At 35.3% G+C, this 23,832-nt stretch overlaps 1 protein-coding gene across 8 annotated transcripts in view; it reads left to right on the top strand.

The window, feature by feature from the left end:
- Nucleotides 1–342: 342 nt before the first annotated feature.
- The window catches only part of LOC308607970 (ATP-binding cassette sub-family A member 6-like), a 60,631-nt gene continuing 37,141 nt past the window's right edge, over nt 343–23,832 (top strand). For 4 of the 8 annotated variants that reach the window (XR_014014068.1, XM_081220475.1, XM_081220471.1 and 1 more), the window contains exons 1-13: nt 599–733; nt 1,279–1,362; nt 1,885–1,985; nt 3,495–3,699; nt 4,724–4,885; nt 6,077–6,180; nt 6,568–6,794; nt 10,652–10,793; nt 11,561–11,746; nt 15,084–15,231; nt 16,590–16,758; nt 20,249–20,307; nt 23,353–23,463. Coding sequence is in view for 7 of the 8 variants with exons in the window: in XM_081220475.1 (XP_081076601.1) it covers nt 1,890–1,985; nt 3,495–3,699; nt 4,724–4,885; nt 6,077–6,180; nt 6,568–6,794; nt 10,652–10,793; nt 11,561–11,746; nt 15,084–15,231; nt 16,590–16,758; nt 20,249–20,307; nt 23,353–23,463 (1,609 nt within the window). In the remaining variant the exon portion in view is untranslated. The other 4 variants (XM_081220474.1, XM_081220473.1, XM_081220472.1 and 1 more) reach the window with 4 other exon arrangements.

Raw genomic sequence — 23,832 nt, 5'->3', positions numbered from 1 at the left:
TTTTTTAGTCCTTAGCGATCTGCTTACTTTTATTTTGTTCAGATGCTTATGAAATCCTACATCCATGATGAACGGAGCAGGAGAAAGGAATTTGTTCGTAATTCTTCACTTGTCCAATGTAGGTGTTTCTCCAAGGCAGGCTATGGATTGCTTAACTTTTTTAGGCAAAAACAAAAAACAAAACAAAACAAAAAACTCAGCTCCAGTGCATTCTGGGGTGTGCCTAAGTTAGTCAGATATGTCAATGGCAGTTGTATTTAGGCATTAGTAGTGGAAAAAAAAAACAGCTAAAGATTTCTCATACAAATTTAACTACTTTGTTTGGTTAGTTACTCATTTATTGCCCTTTACCCAATCTTAGTCTCATCATGTCTGAAGAGCTAATTCCATTTTCCTTGTTTACTATTTCCCCCCTTATCCCTGGAGTTAAAAGGCCAAGTGAACAAACACAGTGTTTGTTTTATTCCTAACCAACCCCGGAACAGTCATTTCCCTGCAGAATAATTGGCTTAGAGAAGAAAAGACAGAAAACAGAACAAGTTCATCATGTGCAGATTGCTCTGGCTACACCCCTTCTCAGAAACCAGCCTGTGTAAGAACTGTTGGGAGGAAGCATTCATTTAAAGAATATATGAAGAAGTGGCAATAAAGAAATTTTAATTGTTGCCTTAGACAAAAGGAAGTGTGCTTTGACAGTGTTTCCAGCGTGCTTTTTTTTCTCATTATCCTGACAGTAAGTAAAGCTCTGTTTTGTTGTGCTATATGCCAAACATACGGGTGAACACTGCTAAAATCAATCTATTTTTCAGATGTTTCCAAATACTTACGTGTTTTGTATTGAAGACCTGAAGACAAAATGTTTCTGTTTCTTCCTAACCAACTTTTATTGTGTAGATACAACAGTAGAATATAGGAAAATAGTAAAATTTGCTTTTGTACTAGCTGAGGGAGAATTGTCTGAATACTTTGATATGCAAATCTAAAAGAATTTAATTTTGATATTATAAAAACTGAAAAAAAATTTCTCTGTTCATTTGCAAACATTTGGACAAAATTTCCTGTGTGATCTTTCTTTCTTTCTTTCTTTCTTTCTTTCTTTCTTTCTTTCTTTCTTTCTTTCTTTCTTTCCTTCCTTCCTTCTTTCTCTCTCTCTTTCTTCCTTTCTCTTTCTTTCTTTCTCTCTTTCTTTCCTTACTTTGTAGTTTGTTCCCTCAGTTATTCAGGGACTTCTGAATTCAGAAAATTGACATAAATTGTTTTATTCTTCCTGTGTATCAGAATCAAGTTTCAAGTCCTTTGAGTCTGGATTGTTATCTGATGGCCTAACTCTTTTGATAAAAGTTGTTCAATTCAATCTGGAAGGTAAATACCAAAAGAAAGTACTTCCTTGGGATTGTTTCTAATGAACATAATTAATTATTTAGATGAGTTTAAATAATCAGAATTTTTATGTTAATTTGATTAGCTCTGGGATATCTATTCAAATGTAAAGAACAGAAAATTATTATTATTCAGATGAGATACAATTCAACTGCTCTGTTTATATAGTTGAATTTCTGGTATAAAATGTCAAAAATGGGAAGTATCTTACAGGTTCTGAATCAAACTATCTTTTCCATTGTAATTGTAATTGTTGTAAAATTGTGATAATAGTTCACTCTACTTCCCTGTCATTACTCTTCTCCCAAATAGTTTACAGTGAGCATACTTGATGTCAAATTTTACAGTCATGATTATTGAAATAATATTTTAAATCCTTTTTTTTTTGCAGTTCTTAAAGGTAGGAAATATTTTCCCCCAAAATATGATCAAGGTTTTCCTTATTACACTTATTTTTCTAGTTGATACTCCACCACGTTTACTTTCTCTTTGTTTAATGAACAGGCTAAATGCAAATGAAACAAAAAAGTGTGTACCAGCAAACTCAAGCACTTCTGTGCAAGAATCTTCTTAAGAAATGGAGGATGAAAAGACAGAGCTTATTGGTATGTTTGACCATTTACCTCTTTCCAAAGTTAGCATTATGCTTTTATTTCATTGCCTCATGATTCTCTTATTCTATATTTTAAATAACAGACTGCATCTATTTTATTTTATGTTTTTTAAGGGGCTGTAAGGATGTACATTTTTTTTATTGAATGAAAGACTCTTTAAATTCTGTAGTGCTTTACAATTTTAAAAAGTTTCCCTCACATGATTTCATATAATCCTATAATAACCCTTTTCTTCTCCTACTCCTATATTGTCCCTCCCCCTTTCCCTCTCCCCACTGGAAACCACCAGTTTGTTCTCTATATCTATGCAGACTGCATCTATTGACTTTAAATTTGTCTCTAGTTATACTTGTTGAACTGAGAGACTCACAGCAGTCTCTGAAAAATAATGTAGAATTAGAAAGACCAACTATTACTCATTGTTTTCAAAAGGAGAATAACTGAAAATCTAATTGTATGGTAAGTTATAGCAACTATTAAAGCTGCTGTCATGGATAATCAATTTAGAGTCAAGAAATATTAAAAATAGTGTCTAGCAGAAATAGAGGAATTTATTGTAAATTGGGTGGACCTATTTTCAAGGCCATGAATTTTCTACACAGAGATTATTTCCAAGAATTATGACCAAGTAACACCACTAATTGTCAGTGTGCATTAAATCCCCAAATTTCAATGCTTAACACAGCAAAGGTTTATTTTTCACTCTTTTCACAGTCTAAATAAGGGTGGCAGTGAAAGTGACACGAGTTGGGTAGGTTGAGGAATCTTCACACAGTCACCCAGAGACCCAGGCTCCTTCATCATGAGAGTCTGCCAGCGCCCTAGACTTTGGAGACATTCACTGGATCCTCTGCGGCCAGTCAGATCACGAAGCAGAAGGACTGAGACAGAGAGAATAGGGAAGGTTGTGCAGTGTTCCATTAGCCAGGCCTGGAAACAGTGCAGATCATCTCTGCCCACATTCCACTGGCGAGAACTCAAGCATTTGGTCCCACTTCATCGCCGGAGGCTAGGGATGTGGCCCAGCGTTGCACCAAGCAGGGGGAGGTGACTAATACTGATGGACCACTAGACAGTCTCTTCCACTTTGTCCCTTCTCATTCTCTTTGACTTCCAATACAAGGATATGACAGTTGACAAAAATGTTTCTCTTTGCCATCATGAGCTCTATCTGGGATACTCTGTGTCTTATAGACCCTAGAATCACCTGCCCATGCATATAAGGATTGCAGTCCTGTTAGTCATCCTGTTAGGCTCTAGGCTGGCTTCTGCAGTAGTTCATGACTTAATGCAAAAGTTTTGTTCTAGTACTGGAGAATGATATATGTGACAACTATCTCGATATAGATCTTTCATTGGGTTCCCTTTTCTCTTAAGAGTGAGAGCAAAGAGAAGCCAACTACATGGTGAAATTGGAATTTGTCTTCAATTGTCCTCTGGTGTTGACTGAGCTCCTTCAGGGAATACAATCTAAATGTGTTCTCTTTTTTTTATATATAGGAATGGGGGTTCCCAATACTTTTAGGACTTTATATGGGCATATTTTCATATTTAAAAGAAAATGTGCATTTTCCTGAAATGCCTCCTCAGGATCTGGGAAGGGTAGATAAATTTAATAGCTCTTCTATGGATGTTGTATACACACCGATCTCCAACATAACCCAGCAGATAATGAATAAGACGGCACGTGCTCCCTTTTTGAAAGGTAGGTGGCCAAAAAGTATTACTGATTTTATTTTAGATCTTTTTGAAAAAGTGTGTACCTTTTTAATTTGAAATCACAGTTATCCATTATGCTAATGATCTAGGTATCAATATAGCACACAAATTTGGTCAGTTTTTTCTTTCTCTCATAGCAATTAGCCTTTTAAACCCTTTCAGCTTGTTGAGGGTATACTTCAGGTAGGCCTACATTTCTACTGGAATTTAAATAAAACAGTAGATTTGTAATTTCAGATTTTCAGAATAATACCTAGGAGGAATAGGCTATTGGGGAGTGTGGGTGTTTTCACATGGAAATATAATGATTAAGATTTATAATTGAGGAAAAAACAAATAAAAGAAATTAGGTCATGGTTATTCTACACTAATTTCAGAACTATGAAAATTAAGGATGGATAATCTAAAGATATTCTGTCTGCATATGGTATAATTTGTAAGCATCTTTAAAGGTCTTCATTCTAAATGAGGTTTCTAAGTAACTGATATAAGCAGAATGTGCATTTCACTCATGGGCAAGTTGGGTGCAGTCTGGTTAGCTACTCTTTAATCCTCGATTTCTAACAGGTAAAATTGCTGGCTGTTACAAATAGAGTCAACTTTGTGGTCTTGGTTCCTGTATAAGGCAAAGACCATATGAAGTGCCTTTGTTTTAGTAAATCTAAAATCTGGAGTCCTCTGACCACATAATAACTGCTACGGTTACCTCTATTTCTGTATCCCAATTCCCTTATGCATACTACCTTGGCAAATAGTTTTATATACCTAAAACTTGCTCTAATACCTGTCATTATTAAAAGAAAACATTTAATTCTCATGCATGTCTCCTGATTCTAGAATCTAAAACAAAAAATTTCCCTTTTTGCCTTTCGGGATAAGTTTAATTTAAAGGGAAAATGATTTTAGTTAATTCCAATGGAAAATATGGGATGACAAAGTTTGATATCACAGTCTATTTTGGTGAAACTCTAACAATCCTCTGTGTCTATTTTTCACCATGCAATTCACAGGAAGAAGAGTCATTGGTGCACCAGATCAAAAATATATGGATAAAATACTTCTAGACAATTTCCCATACACCGTGGGAGTCATCTTTAATGACGCTTTTTCTTATAAGTTAAAATTTTATCAGGGATATTATATTCCGATTTTGAAAGAAGATCTTTTCACAGGTGACTTTCCATATAAAATATCACTATGGCATTTTTCATGTTTTTAACACATGGAGTAGGATGGGATGGGCAACAAAGATAGTTTTGATGGCACAAGAGAAAATACACAAAACACATTTTATTGCTGAGCTTATTCCAAAGTCAATCATATCTTCCCCCTCTAGGAAGGCTCTCAAAAAACCATTGAGTCATCCAACAGATACATAGTGAATTCACAAGTGCATGTTGGAAAGGATGCAGAGATGACCAAAACTGATAGGTCCCAGACTCAGGTGAGAGTCCAGATTAGCAGGAAAGACAGCCAGTGAACAATTAATGACCAGTGCAAGGAAAGGTGCTTGGGGGACTTAGACCAGGGGTTCCTAAGAAGCTGTGCGACTAGAGAAGTTCTGCCTGGAGAATTGATGGTTACAGGAACACCAGAGGAAATGGCATGTGTGGGGTGTGGAGGACATTGCATTCCAGATAGAAGAGGAGGCTGCGGGGGCCCAGGGGTGGGAGAGAGCACCTGTTAGTTGGTATGGGAGAGCAGCAGTCCTGCATAGCTGGACAGAACACACAAAAAGGAATGGGATGAGAGAAGGAGGCCGAAGTTACTCAAGGGCTAGACCCTGTGCCGTCTTGAAAACCTAAGGCAATGGAGAGCCATCGAGGTACTTTAATCAGGGCAGAGACATGATTAGATTTCCAAGCCTAAGGGAGTGCTCTGGATTTAGCCCAGAGAACGGATTGCAGAGAATACGGTGAAACATACTAGTGGGCTGATGGTGGCTTAGACCCGAATTGAGATTTTTTAAAATTGTGGTGGCCAGGAAAGACCTCTGTGATGAGTTAACTTTTGAAAAGAGATCAGGATGGAGGGAAGGAGTGAGCGATGGATCTGTCTGGAGGGAGAGCAGTTGAACACAAAAGAAGTTCTAGTACTACTGTGTGTTTGGCGTTCTGAGGCGCAGCAAGGAGTCCAGGATGGTTCAAGCAGAGCATTTGCTTTCATCTTCTTTTCATTTTCTAAGACTTTCTGTGCATACCATGTTTTCCATTTATCAAATTGCCATATTAGAGACTTCACTTGCTCCTTTTATCTATGTGGTGAAGTCTCCTCTAGATCGTTCTTTCTTGGATTCTTGTTTCTTATTTTCCAATTGCCTTCATCGCATAATGTTGGTCCTGCTTTTTTCTTTGTGCTTATAGCTCATTGTCGGGGTACAGATCATGAGTTTTCCTGTTCATTGGCTAAATACTGGAGTAGAGGATTCGTGACTTTACAAACTGCCATCAATGCTGCTATTATACAAGTAAGAAGAGTTCTAGTAACTAATGTGAAGTTATTCCAGAGGCATCAAGGTTTTGATCAAAGATGGTGTCTACTCACGTTTTCATGTGTTTATATAATGAAGCAGGCATCCAAATGGCGAAATTGAATTTTAGGCAAAGGAGCACATTACTTTCTATTTTAACCTTAAATTTTCAATTAGTTATAGAATGGCAGGAAATTTCAACAACGATGTACAGGGAGGCCCATGTGCCGTTCATCTAGTTTCTCCGGAAAGTAACATCTTGCATAACCACAGAACAGTATTAAAACCAGGAAATGTACATTGGTACAATCCCCATAGCTTATTCAGATTTCACCAGTTCCTATACTTTAAGTAACGATTTTGTTCATTTGAACCCTTCTTTAGATCACGACAAATCACTATGTGACGGAGGAGTTGATGTCAGTTACTGCTATAAATATGAAGACATTACCCTTTATTTTTAAAGAGAACCTTCAAAATGAGATGTTTATTTTTTACTGCTTGCTTTACTTCTCCCCATTTATATATTTTTTATCACTCAATGTTACAAAAGAGAGAAAAAAGTATAAGGATTTGATGAAAATGATGGGTCTGCAAGATTCAGCATTCTGGTGAGTGACTGACTCCAGTAGTGCAAATGAGTAAACAGAGAAGTTCGGAAGCAGTGAAAATGTGTTACTGTTTCAGAACACCATGATTTCAACCCGATACATTGCCTACTTTGCTGTTGGCGTTGTTCCGACTTTTCAGTTTAGTCTTTGTTAAGTTTTGCTTTGCAAGATCGCGATTATAATTTGCCGGGCACTTTTTCTGTGCCCTAAGCATGTTAAGCCAATGCTATGATAGAGGTACCAGTAAGATCACAGAGAATGAAAAAGAGCTGCCCATTGTCAAATGGATGGTGTGTGCAGGGACTCAAACCCAGGAGCCCTAATTTTTTTAAAAATTTTTATTGGAGTGTAGTGGATTTACAGTGCTGTGTTAGTTTCAGGTGTGCAGCAAAGTGAATCAGTTATACAGATACACGTATCCACTCTTTTTTAGATTCTTTTCCTATACAGGTCATTACAGAGTACTGAGTAGAGTTCCCTGTGCTCTACAGTAGGTCCTTATTAGTTACCTATTTTATATATAGTAGTGTGGATATGTCAATCCCAGTCTCACAGGTTATCCCCCCCCCACCCCCCCGTTTTTCCCTCTGGTAACCATAAGTTTGTTTTCTACGTCTGTGACTTTATTTCTGTTTTGTAAATAAGTTCATTTGTACAATTTTTCTAGATTCCACATGTAAGTGATATCATATGATATTTGTCTTTCTCTGTCTGACTTACTTCACTCAGTATGACAATCTCTAGGCCCATCCATGTTGCTGCAAATGGCATTATTTCATTCTTTTTATGGCTGAGTAATATTCCATTGTACATATGTACCACATCTTCTTAATCCATTCCTCTGTCAATGGACATTTAGGTTGCTTCCATGACCTGGCTATTGTAACTAGTGCTGCTGTGAACATTGGGGTGCATGTATCATTTTGAATTATGATTTTCTCTGGATATATGCCCAGGAGTGGGATTGCAGGATCATATGGCAACTCTATTTTTAGTTTTTTAAGGAACCTCCATACTGTTCTCCATAGTGGCTGTATCAATTTACATTCCCACCAACAGTGTAAGAGGGTTCCCTTTTCTCCACACCCTCTCCAGCATTTATTGTTTGTAGATTGTTTGGTGATGGCCATTCTGACTGGTGTGAGGTGATACCGCACTGTAATTTTCATTTGCATTTCTCTAATAATTAGTGTAATGGAGCATATTTTCATGTGCCCAGGTGCCCTAATGTCAACTCTCCTGCTTGGTCTACCCATAGTTATCACTTGATTTCTCTACACTTCCTCTTGTTGAAGAAAGTATGATCCTATAATGGCTAACTTCTGTTCTGAGATTGGGTAACTTGGGGTATATTTTTTGGAGCAACTAAATACCATATGTTGGAGTTGAGATAACCTATAAAGGTGCCCAGTACATAGGCTGGCATATAAGAAGCACTTAATAAGAGCATTTGCTTCATATATTGATATATTTATATCATATCTTGCTCCATTTTACGAACGATTTAAAATGATTTTAAAATATATATTTCAACATATTTATCATGTATGTATGTATCTATGCATGTATTTGTATTATAATAAAAATAAATAATTGATGAGTAGAAACAAAGATTCAGCAAAATAATAAATAGGTAATATTAACAGATAAATATGCAAATCATACAAGTTCTAAGCTTCTAAGAGGCCAAGGCAGAGAATTCTGCAATACCATCAGTCACAAAATTCATACTGGCTAGGCAAAGAAAAAAAGAAAAATAATCTGTTTGCTTTACCCTAAAAGAAACCTAACATTTTTCCAATGTTGAATCCTGGGAGATATTTCTTGTATACTCCCCATATCAAGAAAATACTCTTTATGGTTGTGGTACTATCTGGAATGGATGAGGGACTATTTATTGAACAATCCCTTGCAAGATACATGTTCCCTGAAATAAAATTAAGGTCTAGGAAATTTAAAATTTTCTATGAAGTATATTTTATTAACAGAGAGAGTTTTAATTCTAATATAACTGAACTGTGAAATAGGAAAAGAGGAAACTGGGTCTTGAAATAAAAAAAGAGAGGAGAGGAGTGTTTTTGCGGTGGAAGCTTGGGAAATACAAAGGAATGGATGGAGTTTGTTAGGAGGGAAAGAGAGAGAGGAACTGTGGGAAAATGACCATCTTTCAGCCCAGGACTTGTCCTGGGGGCAGCATCCCTGCAGCCACCTTAGAACAGGTAAGCACAAGCCAACTCTAGATTAAAATCAGAAAGTACTGGTTATTTAGATGTGGATTCATTCTCAGGATAAATGCTTCTTAATATGCATGTAACCTAAAATTTAGCAAAATGAATATATTCCTTAAAACTAAGAAGGAAAAAAATTCTGAAACGTTTTTATTAAGTACAGAGTGTCTACTGGAAATAAGTTTTACAGCACACCACCCCCGGTTTTGTTTTGTTTTGTTTTTTACTAATGCCATAAATGTGAAATGTAGTCAATATTTATCCAATAAATGTGATGTCTGAAATTGTTTTATCCTGAAGATTTTCATAGATTTATTAACATCCCCTCAACTCCCTGCAATAAGTTCCTTTTTCTAGATAATGTTTTAACTTCTTTCATTAGTAGTTCCCTTACCCTATGGTTTTTCAATTCCTACTTATGGCAGTTCCCTTCTTTACTCAGGAAGTGAATTCTGCAGACTGTGGCGTGCTTTTCCAAGAACGCTGATGTTCTAACACAGTCTGAGTCATTGTAATGACATGAAATTTTAAAAAGAATTCAAATAAGCAATAATTAAACATGTTCTATTGGAACATATTAATGCAAGTTCCTGGTTTAATACTTTTGCTGTTTTTTCCAGCAGTTGAATTATTATTAGGCAATTTTATGTAGAAGAAAGAGCTCTGGGCTGAACGAAAGCCTACAGCTGCTATCTTAGCGTTGTTTTTGATTTACGTTGTTGACCTTGAGTATGCCCATTAACTAGGAATATGAACTGCAGTTTACTCATCTGTAAAATGAGAAGCTTGGACTAAAACACCCTGTAGGCCTCTTAGATTCACTGCTATTTCTAATAACCACTTCATAAAAATGTGAACACTAGCACATTTAAAGCAAAACAGTGTGAACCCTTAAGGGTGTGCCATAAGCTATATTGGTTTAAATAAAGCAGTCATGAATGGGAATAGCAAGACTGGAATGAGCTTAGTACAGTTATAAAATTTCAATTTTCTGCCGCTAGGGAGGTTGGAGGTGCTGCTGGCTGAGATCGTCAAGAATGGTCAAGTTATCATCTGCCCCCAGTACATCCATGGTTACCTGATTGATCAGAAGCTGTTAAGTTTCCTTCCAATTTTATAATTAGAACACTCTGGTAATATATAATAAAGCTGAAGGTACAAAAATGCTAATCTCCTTTATTTCAGCAATTTCACCTTAAAGAAATTTTTTGTGCACTTTCCCCAAAAAGGCAAATACAAGAATATTTTTAGCAACATTGCATTAGAAATAAAAATTGGAAACAACCTAAATGTCCATGGGCAGGAGAACATTGAGATATATTTATACAATGAAATGTTATACTGCAGTGTATAATATTGTATGTGTTGTGGATAAGGGCAAGTTGCAAGAGAATACAGATAAGATGATACTGTTTATGCATGTTCATATTATTTATATAATACTTGAATACAGAGCTGATACCTAGCCATGGCACCAGCACAGCCATTGTAATATTAGTCATATTTTAGTTATTAATCTAGGTGGCAGTTACAATGGTAATCATTGTATTATTCTTTAGATATTTTGGTATGTTTTAAATATTTCATAATAAAGTTAAAACAACTGAAATAATATTTGTCTTTATTTAGGCTCTCCTGGGGTTTAATCTATGCTGGTTTCATCTTCATTACTTCTATAATCATTACAATTATCATAATATCTACCCAAATTATAGTCATGACGGGCTTCATGGTTATATTTACCCTCTTTTTCTTATATGGCTTATCTTTGGTAAGTTCATACATTTATTACCATTTTCTCTGCTTTAGGTCTTAGTTATATGTAGCAAAAATTAATGTCTCAGAAGGCAACTATAGCAGCTTCTTTCATGTGTGTGCGTGTGTGTGTGTGTGTGTGTGTGTTTGCTTGAGAAAGTCTTTATGAGTATGAGAAAATGATATAACCTAAATAAAACTGGACCTATTTTTTGCATCAAGGTCTGAATTAATGAAATTATGCATCTAAAAATTATTTTGACTATAAAACTATCTAGGACTTTTCTAGATGATTAATAAGGATGCTCTTAACAGCTGGACCCATCTTTTTTCCCAGTGGTTCCCCATCATGTGGTAGTTTTTCACACCTCTTTGCCCTCTTCACCCTGCTCTGACTTCCTATGTAACCCCCTCTTCCTTCTCTGGATAAGAGCCTCTAATTTCTCCCACCCTCCAGGGTGTTTTCTGCAGAGCGTATGTAGACGCTCTTTGTTAATATATTAATTTAGTTTCTGTCCATCTTTCCAAGTCTGTATTTCTAACCTTTCCTCAGCTCTTCCTGCAGCTTTCCTCACTCTTTCCTTGGCAACAAAAACCCAGCATTTGAGTAGGGCAAATAAGGATTCTCTTTACAAAGAGGTTGAGAGAAGGACTGAGCATAATTATACCTTAATATTGTTCATCACTGTCTCTGTGATAAATATTTATGTTATGATATGAAGATCCTTATTTTAAGGTGCTACCAATGACTGTCAGTCTATGTAATGTCTTCCTCTCTTTCAGATAGCTTTGGCATTCCTGATGACTGTGCTGTTAAAGAAAACTATCCTCACCAGTTTGGTTGTATTTGTCCTCACTCTCTTTTGGGGGGGTGTGGGATTCACTGCATTTTATAGACAACTTCCGTCACCTTTGGAATGGATTTTCAGTATTTGTAGCCCCTTTGCCTTCACTGCTGGAATTAACCAGGTGAGATCATTGTTAATTGGTTTATTATTGAATTTTCAAAAGAACTAGACCCTTCATGATCTTCATAATCAACACTTTCAGATTAAGAACTTTTATTCTAAACAATTCTACTCTAAAGCTAAATTTGAAAATGTTATTATTACATTGCAGAAAAATTGTCATCTCACAAGGAAACTTGAAGAAAAAGTTTTTCCAGATAATTCTTCCAGATTTTCCTTTCTCAGACATATTTTCACTTTGAAGTACTTTCTTCTAGTGTTTTTTCCTATATGCAAATATTTACCTTTCTTCTCTTATCACATAATGAAAGCATTCTGCTAGTTTGTTAAGAATTGTTGTATAAACCTCTTTTTGAAACCTCAAATATGAAAAGCTTTCAAGACATAAATTTACAGTTTAATAAATAATTTAAGTGAATCAAAGTACACATGAACTAGATCAAGAAATAGAATGTGGACAAAACCCCAGAAGCATTTCTAAACGCTCCTTCCTCCTAAATGGTAAAAGGTTTATGATAATCACCACCTTGCTTTTCATTATCATCTAAGTATGTGTTCCTAAATACAATTTTTTAGTTTTGCCTATTTTTAACTTTATATAGGTGATATTGTACAAAGTGATTTTTGAAGATCTGGCTTTTTTTCACTCAACATTATGTTTTTACATGTCATATACAATTTGAGTGTAGCTGTAGTATGGTTTTTATAGTATTGTGTGAATATACTATTTTCTTTTGATGGACAAAAATATTTTCCAGCTTCTGACTGTTATTAGTAACTTACCAATAAATTCTTACACATATTTCCTAGTAAATATGGGTATTCAATTCTGTTTGGTATATGTTTGGGAGTTGAACAGCGTATGTATATCTAGTGCTAGAGTATGAATCTCTTAATCTTCATAGTTACTATCAAATATTTTTCCAAAGTGATTGCAGTTCTTTACTTTTGCACCAACAGTGTTTCAGAGTTTCATTTGCTCCAAATCTTCACCAACATTTGGTATTGTTAGTCTTTCAAATTTTAGCCATTCTGGCAGATAAGTAATGATATATCATTGTGGTGTTAATTTGCATTTTCCTGATTATTGATGAAGTTGCATGAACTGCAGTATTTCCTTTGTCACAACTGAACCAATCATGTCCTGACCCATCCGTCTATCCTTGCACTGATACCACATTGTCTCAATTGTTTTGCTTTATAATATGTCTTGATATCTGGTGGTAACAATTTTACTTTCTTTTCTTTTTAAAAGAAAATCTTATTTTCTTTTTCAAGAGCGTGTCTTCTATACTAGGTTCTTAGAAATGATGAAAATTTTAGCATTAACTTAAGTTATATATATATATATATATATATGTATATATATATATACATACACATACACACAGTAGATATGCTCAAAGCTGTTGAGATTTTGGTGCAGTTGAATTTTTCAGTCACTTTGAGGAAACTGACACTTGTTTTTGGTCATGAACACATTTTATCTTCACATTCATTTCTCCTTAGTAACTATTTCAGTTTTCTGTATAGATTCTTGCACATTTTTGTTTGATTTATTCCAAAGGTTGTTTTTTGATACTTCTGATGCCATTATAGATAGTGTCTATGTTTAAATTCTTACTTTTAAATGTTTGTTGCTAATGTAGAGATATGCAATTGATTTCTGTACATTGGCGTTGTGTCCACTATCATTGCTATATTCTTTTTTTTTAACATCTTTATTGGAGTATAATTGCTTTACAATGGTGTGTTAGTTTCTGCTTTATGATGTAGTTCTTTTGTTAAATCTAGTATTTTTCTGGGTTTTATCTTGGGATTTCCTTATGTATAATCATGATGTCTACAAATAATGATGGTTTATTTTGTCCTTATGACATTTATTTATTTTTCTTGCCTTACTGCACCTTTAGTATATACAACATTGAATAGAAATGCAGGGGGAAAAAAGATTTCAACTTTCACAATTAAGCATGGTTTTTTTTTTTTTTTTTTTTTTTTTTCCTTTACGAGGGCCTCTCACTGCTGTGGCCTCTCCCGTTGTGGAGCACAGGCTCCGGACGCGCAGGCTCAGCAGCCATGGCTCATGGGCCCAGCCGCTCTGTGGCATGTGGGATCTTCCCGGACCGGGTCACGAACCCGTGTCCCCTGCATCGGCAGGCGGACTCTCAACGACTGTGCCACCAGGGAAGCCCTAAGCATGTTTTTTGGTGTTGGTCTTCCTACATTGAATTCACCAGATAAAAGAAGACCTTTTATCGTCTTAGTTTGTAAAGAGACTTTATTATAATTGGACACTGAATTTTATCAGTTGCTTTTTCTGCAGTTATTAATTACATTATTTCTGCTTCAGTCTGTTTTATTTTGAATTACATTGATTGATCTTCAAATGTTGATCCAGCCTTGCATTCCTAGAATAAACTCAACTTTGTCATGAAATGTTAACAGTCTTAACATAAACTGAGAAGTTGTAGAGTATCTAGGGTGAGGAACTTAACATAAACGAGAAGTTGTAGAGTATCTAGGGTGAGGAACTGGGCTTGGGAGCTGGACTTCCTGTATTCTGAGTCCAGCCTTATCACTCTTCACTATGTGGTTTTTTTTTTTTTTTTTTTTTGCGGTACGTGGGCCTCTCTCACTGCTGCGGCCTCTCCCGTTGTGGAGCACAGGCTCCAGATGCGCAGGCCCAGCAGCCACGGTTCACGGGCTCAGCTGCTCCGCGGGGACCCTCAACCACTGCGCCACCAGGGAAGCCTTCACTATGTAATTTTGACCTCATCTGACTAAGCTAACCAACTTCTCTGTGCCTCAGTTTCATCATATGTAAAATGCAGATGAGAAATAATAAGTCCTATCTTATACGATTATAATGAAGATTAAATGGGATAATATAAAAAGCACTTAGAACAGCGCCTAGAACATGGTAGCTATTATTACGTGGCAAAATTATAAATACAAATCTTTATTTATAGTAATAACTAGAAAAAGAGATCGTTCTCTTATCATCATCCTAATAACCTTCAAAGAATTCTTCATATTCTTTTTAAAATTTATATTTCTTTGTTGCATGGGGTAGATAGTTTGCAATACTGTGATGACTTTATGAATAAAACAAAGGTACTATAAATAAAGTTCCTGTTACTAAAACACTGTATTTTTAACAATTGGTATTTCCTTCTGATATTCCTTTGATTACTGTAAAATAGAAATAGTTTCACTAATAGCTTCGTTATGAGGGCTTGTTGAAAAAGCTACTTAATAAAATGATAATTCTTGCTGCTACATTGAATAATTTTTACTTAATTTAAATATTTATTATTATTTTGTTTGAATCTTAGATTATCCACCTGGATTATAATATGAATGGTGTAGTTTTTCCTGACACTTCAGGGGACTCATATATAATGATAGCAACTTTTTCCATATTGGCTTTTGATGCTGTTTTGTACTTGGTGTTGGCATTATACTTTGACAAAATCTTACCCTGTAAGTAATAATGGGTTTTTCTCTGACATCCTCAGATACTGAGCACATTGAAGATGTTTTTGTTAAGGTTATATAATATATTTTAAGAAATGAAGAATGACAAGTATTTCCCATCACAGGCTGAATGAGTTCTTTCTTTCTACTTCTTAGTTTTAATGGTCTGAAGGAACTGTTATATAAAAATAATTATTCTTCTGAATGTAATATAGTGGTATACAGTAGTGATAATTTTAATGCATATTATAATTATGTAGTGTTAAATAATGTTACTCTTTTCAAGGATCCCTGAGAGTGTTTTCAAAGAATGATATTTACGATTTGTATCAGGACGAGTGGAAATAACTTAGTTCTGAAGATGGTTGTGGTTAGCGTAGGGCCATTGTACGGTGAAATTGCTTCCTAGTAAGTATTTTTTCCTCTTACAAGAAGAAGGGTAGATTGTAAACTAAGCGCAGCTGGACAGGACCTAAGGTGGGAAATAATCAGCGTTTTCCTCACTCCCCTCTGTTTATGGGAGGGCCATTTGTGCATCATTTAAGGAGATAACAAATGAAAATTACAGAGGATGATTTCATCATTATTCTTTAAACTTTCCATATATTGCTCATATTTACAGAAGTATATTACCCAGTTAGATTTTCTTTATCTTGAAAACAACTAAAAATTTCACATAAGCCTAGAATTCCTGCACGCATACTAGAATCAGAATGCTTTTTCCTTGCAAAATCTTATTTATATATCATATTTTTTATGTTCCTTCCACTTTGACTATATTTAAGTTTGTCGTATACATTCCTATGTATTTATTTGTATGTATTTCTGTTTTTTTTTATCACTTCTGGTTAATATCTGAAGAACCTTAATAATAAATACTATTTCATTTTTTAAAATCTAGAGCATGACCATATATTCATCCTGAACAAATTAATTTCTCCATGTACTTTTTATTCATAAACCGTATAGATTTCAGTATTATGTTCAATCATATTATTGGGTCAAGTGATTTCTTAAGTTCACAAACATATTTAAAATTATTTTTATGTGCCATATTAAGGCTTTTCCCGGCCAATATTTAATTTAATCATTATTCTAAACACCTTTTAGAACACATTTTATTCAAACCTTTGATTTATACTTCATCAAAAGTTCTATTATATTGTTTAACTTTTGTAATAATTTTAATTTTCATCATTTTCTTCACTCTCAAGATTTCTTCTCAATAAAAGGAAGTTAGAAAGTAAAGAATTTCTTTATGATGCTTAAACATCCAAGACATTCTATACTGTTCTGAATAAGGCTTCCTTGCTCATTGTTTTCATGTTACTGAGCAAACATTTTATTGCCTCTTGATTAATTAGATGGAAATGAGCACCGTTACTCTCCATTATTTTTCCTGAAGTCATCATCTTGTTTCCAACACCAAAGGACTGATAGTAAGGTCATTGAAAAAGAAGTAGATCCTGAGTTCCCCTCTGATGATTATTTTGAACGAGTAGCTCCAGAATTCCAAGGAAAAGAAGCCATCAGGTAATCACACATATACTAATATACGGGTGCAAGGTGAATGAATTTTTCAAAAATTTTATTGAAATCTAGTTAATTTACAATGTGTTCATTTCTGCTGTACAGCAAAGTGATTCACTTCTACATATACATACCTTCTTTTTCACATTCCTTTCCGTTTTGGTTTATCCCAGGATATTGAACATAGTTCCCTATTACCGCATCACCCTCCATCTTGTCTCCTCCCTGTTTCTGTCTCTTGTCCCCCACCTCTGTTTTATTGCTGCTCTTTTCTTTCTCTGAATCCCTTCCTTCATAGTTTTGTCTGGCTTATATGGTCTAATGGAAGAAGTAAGAAATTTGGAATCAACATTTCTTAGATCTTAATACCACGCTCCCCTCTCATTTGATGTGGAATCTTGTAGAAATGGTTAGTTTCTCTGAGTCTCTGTATCCTTTATGAAACAAGAGTAACATCTACTTTATCGGGTTGTTTGTAACAGACTTATATGAGGAGCTTTTCACATATCTCTGCTCTCAGACCCTACCTCCAGGGATTCTAATTCAGGGACAGTGGGCTTGAACCCAAGTATCTGTGGATTTTAAAGAGCCCCGTAGATTTTCCTAATGTGCATTGAAGGTAAAGAATGAGAGAGTTTTAAACATTAAGCATTTAGTTAGCAAATATTCACACAGTGCTTACTATGTACTGGACACGCATTTAATTCTCACAGAAAGCTTTTAGGCAGGCACTTCTATTTTGCACATTTCACGAATGAGAGAAGTGAAGTGCTGAGAGGTTGACTCTTGCCCAGTGTCACACACTCGTAACAGAGGACCTGAGCTTGGAATCCAGTCAGGCTCCAGAGTCTATACTCGCAAGCTCTAGCTACTGAGGAGATGTCTGGAGGCAAAGGAAGATGAAAAACAGGGAGCTATAGCTGGGAAGTGAAGCATTTCTAAGAGCATGGTTGAACCTATGTGTACCTAAGCTTCGTCCTTCTAATCCTGACCCTATTGTTTGTTAAGTGTTCTGAGGGGCTACAGCCCCTCCCAATCCAGGCTTGATAGAAAGCATCCATCCGAAAGAGAAAAGCCAAGTGAGGGACAGTCTCCCCAGATACATTGTCATCAGTCCCTCTCTACCAGTAGAGAACACTAAGTATAAAATTATATTACTATTCAAATGATAATAACTTTCAGATTCAGTCTCCTAAGAGAGCCCTAAGGTTAGTTTACATAGATCAAAAAATGCTTGTTCTTCGACTTCTGTGAAGGAGAGAAAAGTGAAATGTCCTCACCCTTAGCCCGCAACCCTGACCAATCTATGTGCTGTTGATTCTAGACATCCTGTCTCTTTGCTGGGTTCTTTGCTAACATGGCAGTCTGGGCCAGGAAGGGAAAGTCCTCTGGCCAGGAAGGGAAAGTCATCTGATCCAAAGCCTGTCCATTCAAGCTTTTGGCTCCGTCATGCGGCTCCACACCCCAGATCCACACCAAAGCAGCAAAGCCGGCTTCGGGACCCCACAGGGTAGCTCTTCCGTGACAAATGCTGCATCTTCAGTCACTACCGAGGCAGGTTCTGGGGCTGCAAGACGGCCTGCAATCGACCTTCCCAATCCACAAGTCTTACTGCTTCTTTCTTCACCTTTTCTTAGGAAAATCATTGCCCTTCCTCTCTGCTAGACAAGTGTCAAGTCTACTGCAATCTATCCCAACATGTGAATTTGATTTTGCACGGATATAGAAGATACTGAGATACTGATTCCCTTTTTCAAAGGCATCCCTGCTTTATATACTAAGGACTTCTTCCTCTCTCCTGAGTAGCCCTTCAGCTCTGTGTATCTGGAAGTGTGGAGGAAAGCTTGCAGAGTTCTAACCAGAATCAAGATCTTCATTCTGTAAAAAAAAAATATCTATTTTTCATTCACAACTTGCTCCCTCTCACCCACAACCCCCTCCCAGTCCTTCTCTGGGGGCATTTGTTTGCACGTCTGTCCATTTCTGTAACTACACCATACATGCAACATTCCCAGAACATAGGCAGGATGTCTGCTCCAAACATAAATGGCTACCATCATCTCTGAAATCCAAAAACAGCCAGCCGCTCCCAGATAGAAGTTTATTATTTAAAATAAAATATTAAAGCCTCACTTCAACAGCGTCCCACTACACAAAGAAAGGCGGAAATAAAATACCCTGTCAGATTTAGCAGTTTTGAAGCCTTTTTCTTTTAAATCTCCAGACTCTTTGCTGTAACCCTGCCCATCGCCTGCATCCTGGTTGAATAAATGTCCTTACCTTTATTCTGATTCAGGCTCAGAAAAGAGGGTGACTAAACTCTGTTTCCCTTTGACCTCGAATATGCATCGTATATGATCTTATATGGTTGTGACATCTCTAATCTGTCTGAGCCTGGTTCCTGCTTCATCCTGTATCAGTTTCTTTTGAAATTCCAATGTGCATTCAACTTTGGTAATCATTGATTTAGAGGTGTGTGTGTGTGTGTGTGTGTGTGTGTGTGTGTGTGTTTGGATGAAGCAATCCAGCAAACCTTTAGATGTGTGAGCCTAAAGCCCAGGGAAAAGGATGGTGTCAGTTTTAGGTTGGTGTTGAAACTGTGAGAACCAATGAAATAGCCCATTGACAGAGTCTAGAAGGAGAAGACCCATAATATACACAGAGAACCCTGTGGAACAGCAAGGTGATGTCTGGTGAAAGAAGAGTACTCTACAAGGAAACAGAGAAGGAACTTTTAGAAAAATAGGAAGAAAAAAATTAAAGTTGAACGTTACCTTGAAAGTAGACACGTTCAACAAGGAAAATTAGGAGACCTCAATAGCGACCCCTACTCCAATAAGTAAGGATGGAAAAGTATTTGTTGCATTTGGCCATTAGGAGGACACGAATGTTTTCAGTAGGAAGAGGTTGCTTCCTACTGAAGCAACCAGGGGAGTGGGGTCAGAAGCCAGCGTGACCAAGGAGGAAGTGACATGTGAGGGAGGGGAGATGGCAAGTTTACATTTTAGCTTGAAAAATTGTCTTAAGGGGAGGGGGGAGATTTGATTCTATCTAAAGCAGAGTTTGAAGCCAAAGAGAAGCTCTCAGGGAGGAAACTGTGGAAAGTGCAGGTGACAGAGGGTCTGATTAATGACCAAGATTGAAGGGGTTGGGAGATGATGTTTAAAGAGTGCAGATAAATGAGTGCTCTTGCACAGGGGAAGAAACACCAAATGTTCTAAAACTCGGGGAAGAAAGTGAGAGTAATTACAGAGCATTCTACTTTTCCAAGTGAAACACTAGTAATTTAATTGTAACTTTCTAGAGGGACTCTTTTTTCTCCCTCAGGGGAAGTGTTTAATTAGAAATGAGTCTTGGTCTTTCTAAGTAGACTGTTATATGTCATCCCTTATTTCATGTAAAGTTGGCTGCATCTCTCTCACTCGGGGTGTTCACGAGCTGTACTATTCTTACTTTCCTGTTGGCTAAGTAAGTGCCCATTTTGTTATTTCAGAATCAGAAATGTTAAAAAAGAATATAAAGAAAAAACTGGAAAAGTGGAAGTATTGAAAGGTAAAGAAAAACATTTCATTGACTTCTTTATTACAAAAAAATGGAGAAAATTCAATGTGAAAAATTAGAGGATATGGATAAGCAAAACAGAAGAAAATACAAACAACCTAACTCCACCACCTGGAAATTAACCATGATTAAGAACTGGATGTAAAATCCTTCCAGATGTTTCATGGATCTATTAATCTACAAAAATGGAATCATACAGTGAAAAATGCCTCTTCATTTTTAAAGAAGAATTTGCTATAAGCAATATTTTATTGTATTTGCACTATGAGGAAAAAACGTCTAGACTTAAAATGGATACTTTTTTTTTATACTAGCCAGGGAATTTACATAGTTTACGTGTACTGGTGAGATTAACACAAAGACGTGTAACACCTTTGACCATGAATTAAATTTCACAAGTCAATACCCTATGGCAAACATAGTTTATAATTTCTTGTGAACCAACATATTTGAAACTGAGTATTCTCACAAATGTAGTTTTTTTATTTAACAACATTTTAAGCAAGCATCAGAGTTAGTGGTTATATTTCATAGAGGACTGCTTGCTCTTATGAATAATGATTTTTAGGAGGAATGTAAAGTATTTTTAGAAAAGACAGAAACCTTAAAATTTAAAAAAGGAAGAGCCATAGACCCTCTCAAAGGTTGAGAGTTCTTTGGTCCATTTTGCTTACATTGCAATTATTTTCTAACAAGTGCAGATCCCTTAACTCAATTTTACTTATTCCTTTGAGATTACGTCTTTCCTTTGAGAATTTAATGTACTTGTGTAAGCAAGTTGGTTTTGGGGGTTTTTTCCTAGTTGATAAAATTTTATTATTATTCATATTCCCTTCTGCATCTTTTAAAAATGTCTCCTTATATTATGTATTTAAGATGGATAAGTGGAAAGACTCCCATATGTATTTCTTTCTGACATTTTAAATTTAAGTTTATTCTTATCAAATACCATCTAGCTCTGTGGTTTCATTTTTTTAATTTTAGCCAAAGATACGTTAAATATTTTTAAATATATCATTTCAGTTTCCAGAGCGTGTTATGAACTACTTTTGCCCTCATTAGTTTGTCTAAATAGTTTCAACTTCTGCAGGATTTCTTATATTTTTAAAAGTAGCGGAACCTTAAAAACTTTAAAATCATTGAGCATCGGTAGATGTGAAAACATGTGAAACAACCAGCTGGAGTTACTCTTTGGAAAGTAAGGACGGGAGCTGCCCCCTCACCCCGTGAAGCTGGTGCCTGTGGCCACTTGGAACATTCTTGAAAATGTGCCTTTGAGTCCCTTGTCTGCAGCCTGTTAGCTAAACAGGGCTAAATAGCACTCCATTGTATGGACCCCATGATTTAGTTAACTAACACGCTGGTATAGGAAATACCGTTTGTTTCCAATTTTTTCACTCTCATAAAAAACGCTATAATCTACCTTCTTGCTCAATCTTTGTAAAGATCATTAATTATTTGCTGAATAAAAATTTCTAGAAGCAGAATTATTCAAATGGGGCCATATTCTTAAGATTCTTGGTTCATATATCAAGTTATTTCCTTCCAAGGTTATAAAAATTCATACTCCCATAAGCAGTAATGAACAACAACAGTAAGAATAGCAACAAACGTTTAACGTTTATTGAGTGCTTAGTGTATGCTGGGAACTATACTAAATGACATACATGGGCTTTTTTTTCCTTTTTACCCTTTAATCCTATGAGATCCATAATGTCTCTCCCACTTTGTGTATGAGGAAACTGAGGCTTATATTTCTTTTTTCAGTTAGTACTTGTCATTTCCAAGATAGCTAGTGTCACTTTTCTCTTATCCTTGAAAACATTTTTGTTTCCCATTTAAAAACAATAAATGTAAAAGTTGTTAATGTAACTTGTTTAGTTGTCCCAATATTGTTTATTAATTAACTCATCTTTTTGATGAATTTGAAAGGTTGTTTCATTAATCTTTATTTCTTATCTTTACTTTGGCTCCTTTTAGGTTTCTATTCTTGTTCTATTGGTCAGTGTATCCTGGACCAGTAATATATTATTTTAATTATTATATTTGCTCCACTGCTATGACTGTTACTAATATTTTAATTATCATGGTTTTCCAATATATTTTAATATCTTGTAGCCAAGACTGATTTCATACTGTTCTTTAAATTTTCTTAATTATTTGAGTTTATTCTTCCAATGATCTTTAGAATCTTTTAGTCCAATTGTAAACGAGGGTTTTAATGGATTGGATTACAACAGGAAGAATTTTCCCTTTACTTACAATTATTTTTACTAGCACATTTAATAGCTGAGTAAACCAAACCTTATAGAATTTCATTTATCCAAGATCATCCAGATAGAAAATAAATGAACTGAAATTTCAGCCCAGTCATTAATTTCAATAACATTAGAAAGTAGGTCACTTAATTTAATTGAAAGGATTGATCATTTAGATATAATGTATTATAAGATTCTTAAGAATTTCATCTTACTCTGTTCAACAACTTTCCGTAACAAAGTTTGATTTTTCACTTGGTGGTAAGACAAATGAACAAAAAATAATACCTCAAAGGATTCTTAGCTAAATGATTTTTCTATTTGCCAATGCAAAACATTTATAACAAAAGAATAGAAAAATGGGCTCAGGGAGACATATAAATTTTTGGTGAATATATTTTAGAAGGTAATTAATGCCATGGAAAATGTTTATGATTTAATATTTGAAAAGGCAGGCTAGGGAAAAATAGAGTATGATCAAAGTTTATAAATATATTTACATATTCATATATGCAAATGCAAGGATGTAAGTTTATTACAATGTTAATATTTGGAATTATCCTTGATTTTATCTTCTAAAGTGATTGTATTTATTTCTCAAATATTCTACAGTAAGCATGTTTTTTTAGCAATCAGGAAAATATCGAATATTATATATTTTAAACTATTGAAATGCTTCAGAATATACAATTAAAATAAATTGTCTTGTTCTGTTTTTAGAAACAGCCCTGTCTATTGCCCTCTCGTTTATAATGTTAATATTTTATTCTAAAAACAGGCTTGTTCTTTGACATATATGAAGGTCAAATCACAGCAATTCTGGGCCACAGTGGAGCTGGCAAATCTTTGCTGCTAAACATCCTTAATGGATTGTCTGTTCCAACAGAAGGTGGGCAAAAAGATATTTCCCAAAGGCAAGATGTCTGATAATAGAATGAGGTCATATGTATGCCTTTCTCACTTTAAGGTTAAATTTAACTGCTTAAGAGGAAATAATATTTGTTTATCTGGAGCTGTTTATCAGAACTGTAAGGTTTTATATATATTTTGTATTTCCCAAATTTTCGTGAAAATCATTATCTTTATTCCATTGCTGTGTGATACTCCAGGGAAATATACACTATTCTGAGCATCTATTTATGTTAAGACTAATTAGTAGTTGTTAATAAATTATAAAGTCATTATTTTAGATATTTCTGAATATATGCCAATATATTCCTGAATAAGATCTCCAGACATTAATAAATCATGTTATCTT

The sequence above is a fragment of the Mesoplodon bidens genome (assembly GCF_964165515.1).
Source record: "Mesoplodon bidens genome assembly, chromosome: 19".
Taxonomy (NCBI): domain Eukaryota; kingdom Metazoa; phylum Chordata; class Mammalia; order Artiodactyla; family Ziphiidae; genus Mesoplodon; species Mesoplodon bidens.
The sequence above is the reverse complement of the archived record's forward strand: the minus strand, read 5'-3'. Positions and strand labels throughout refer to the sequence as shown.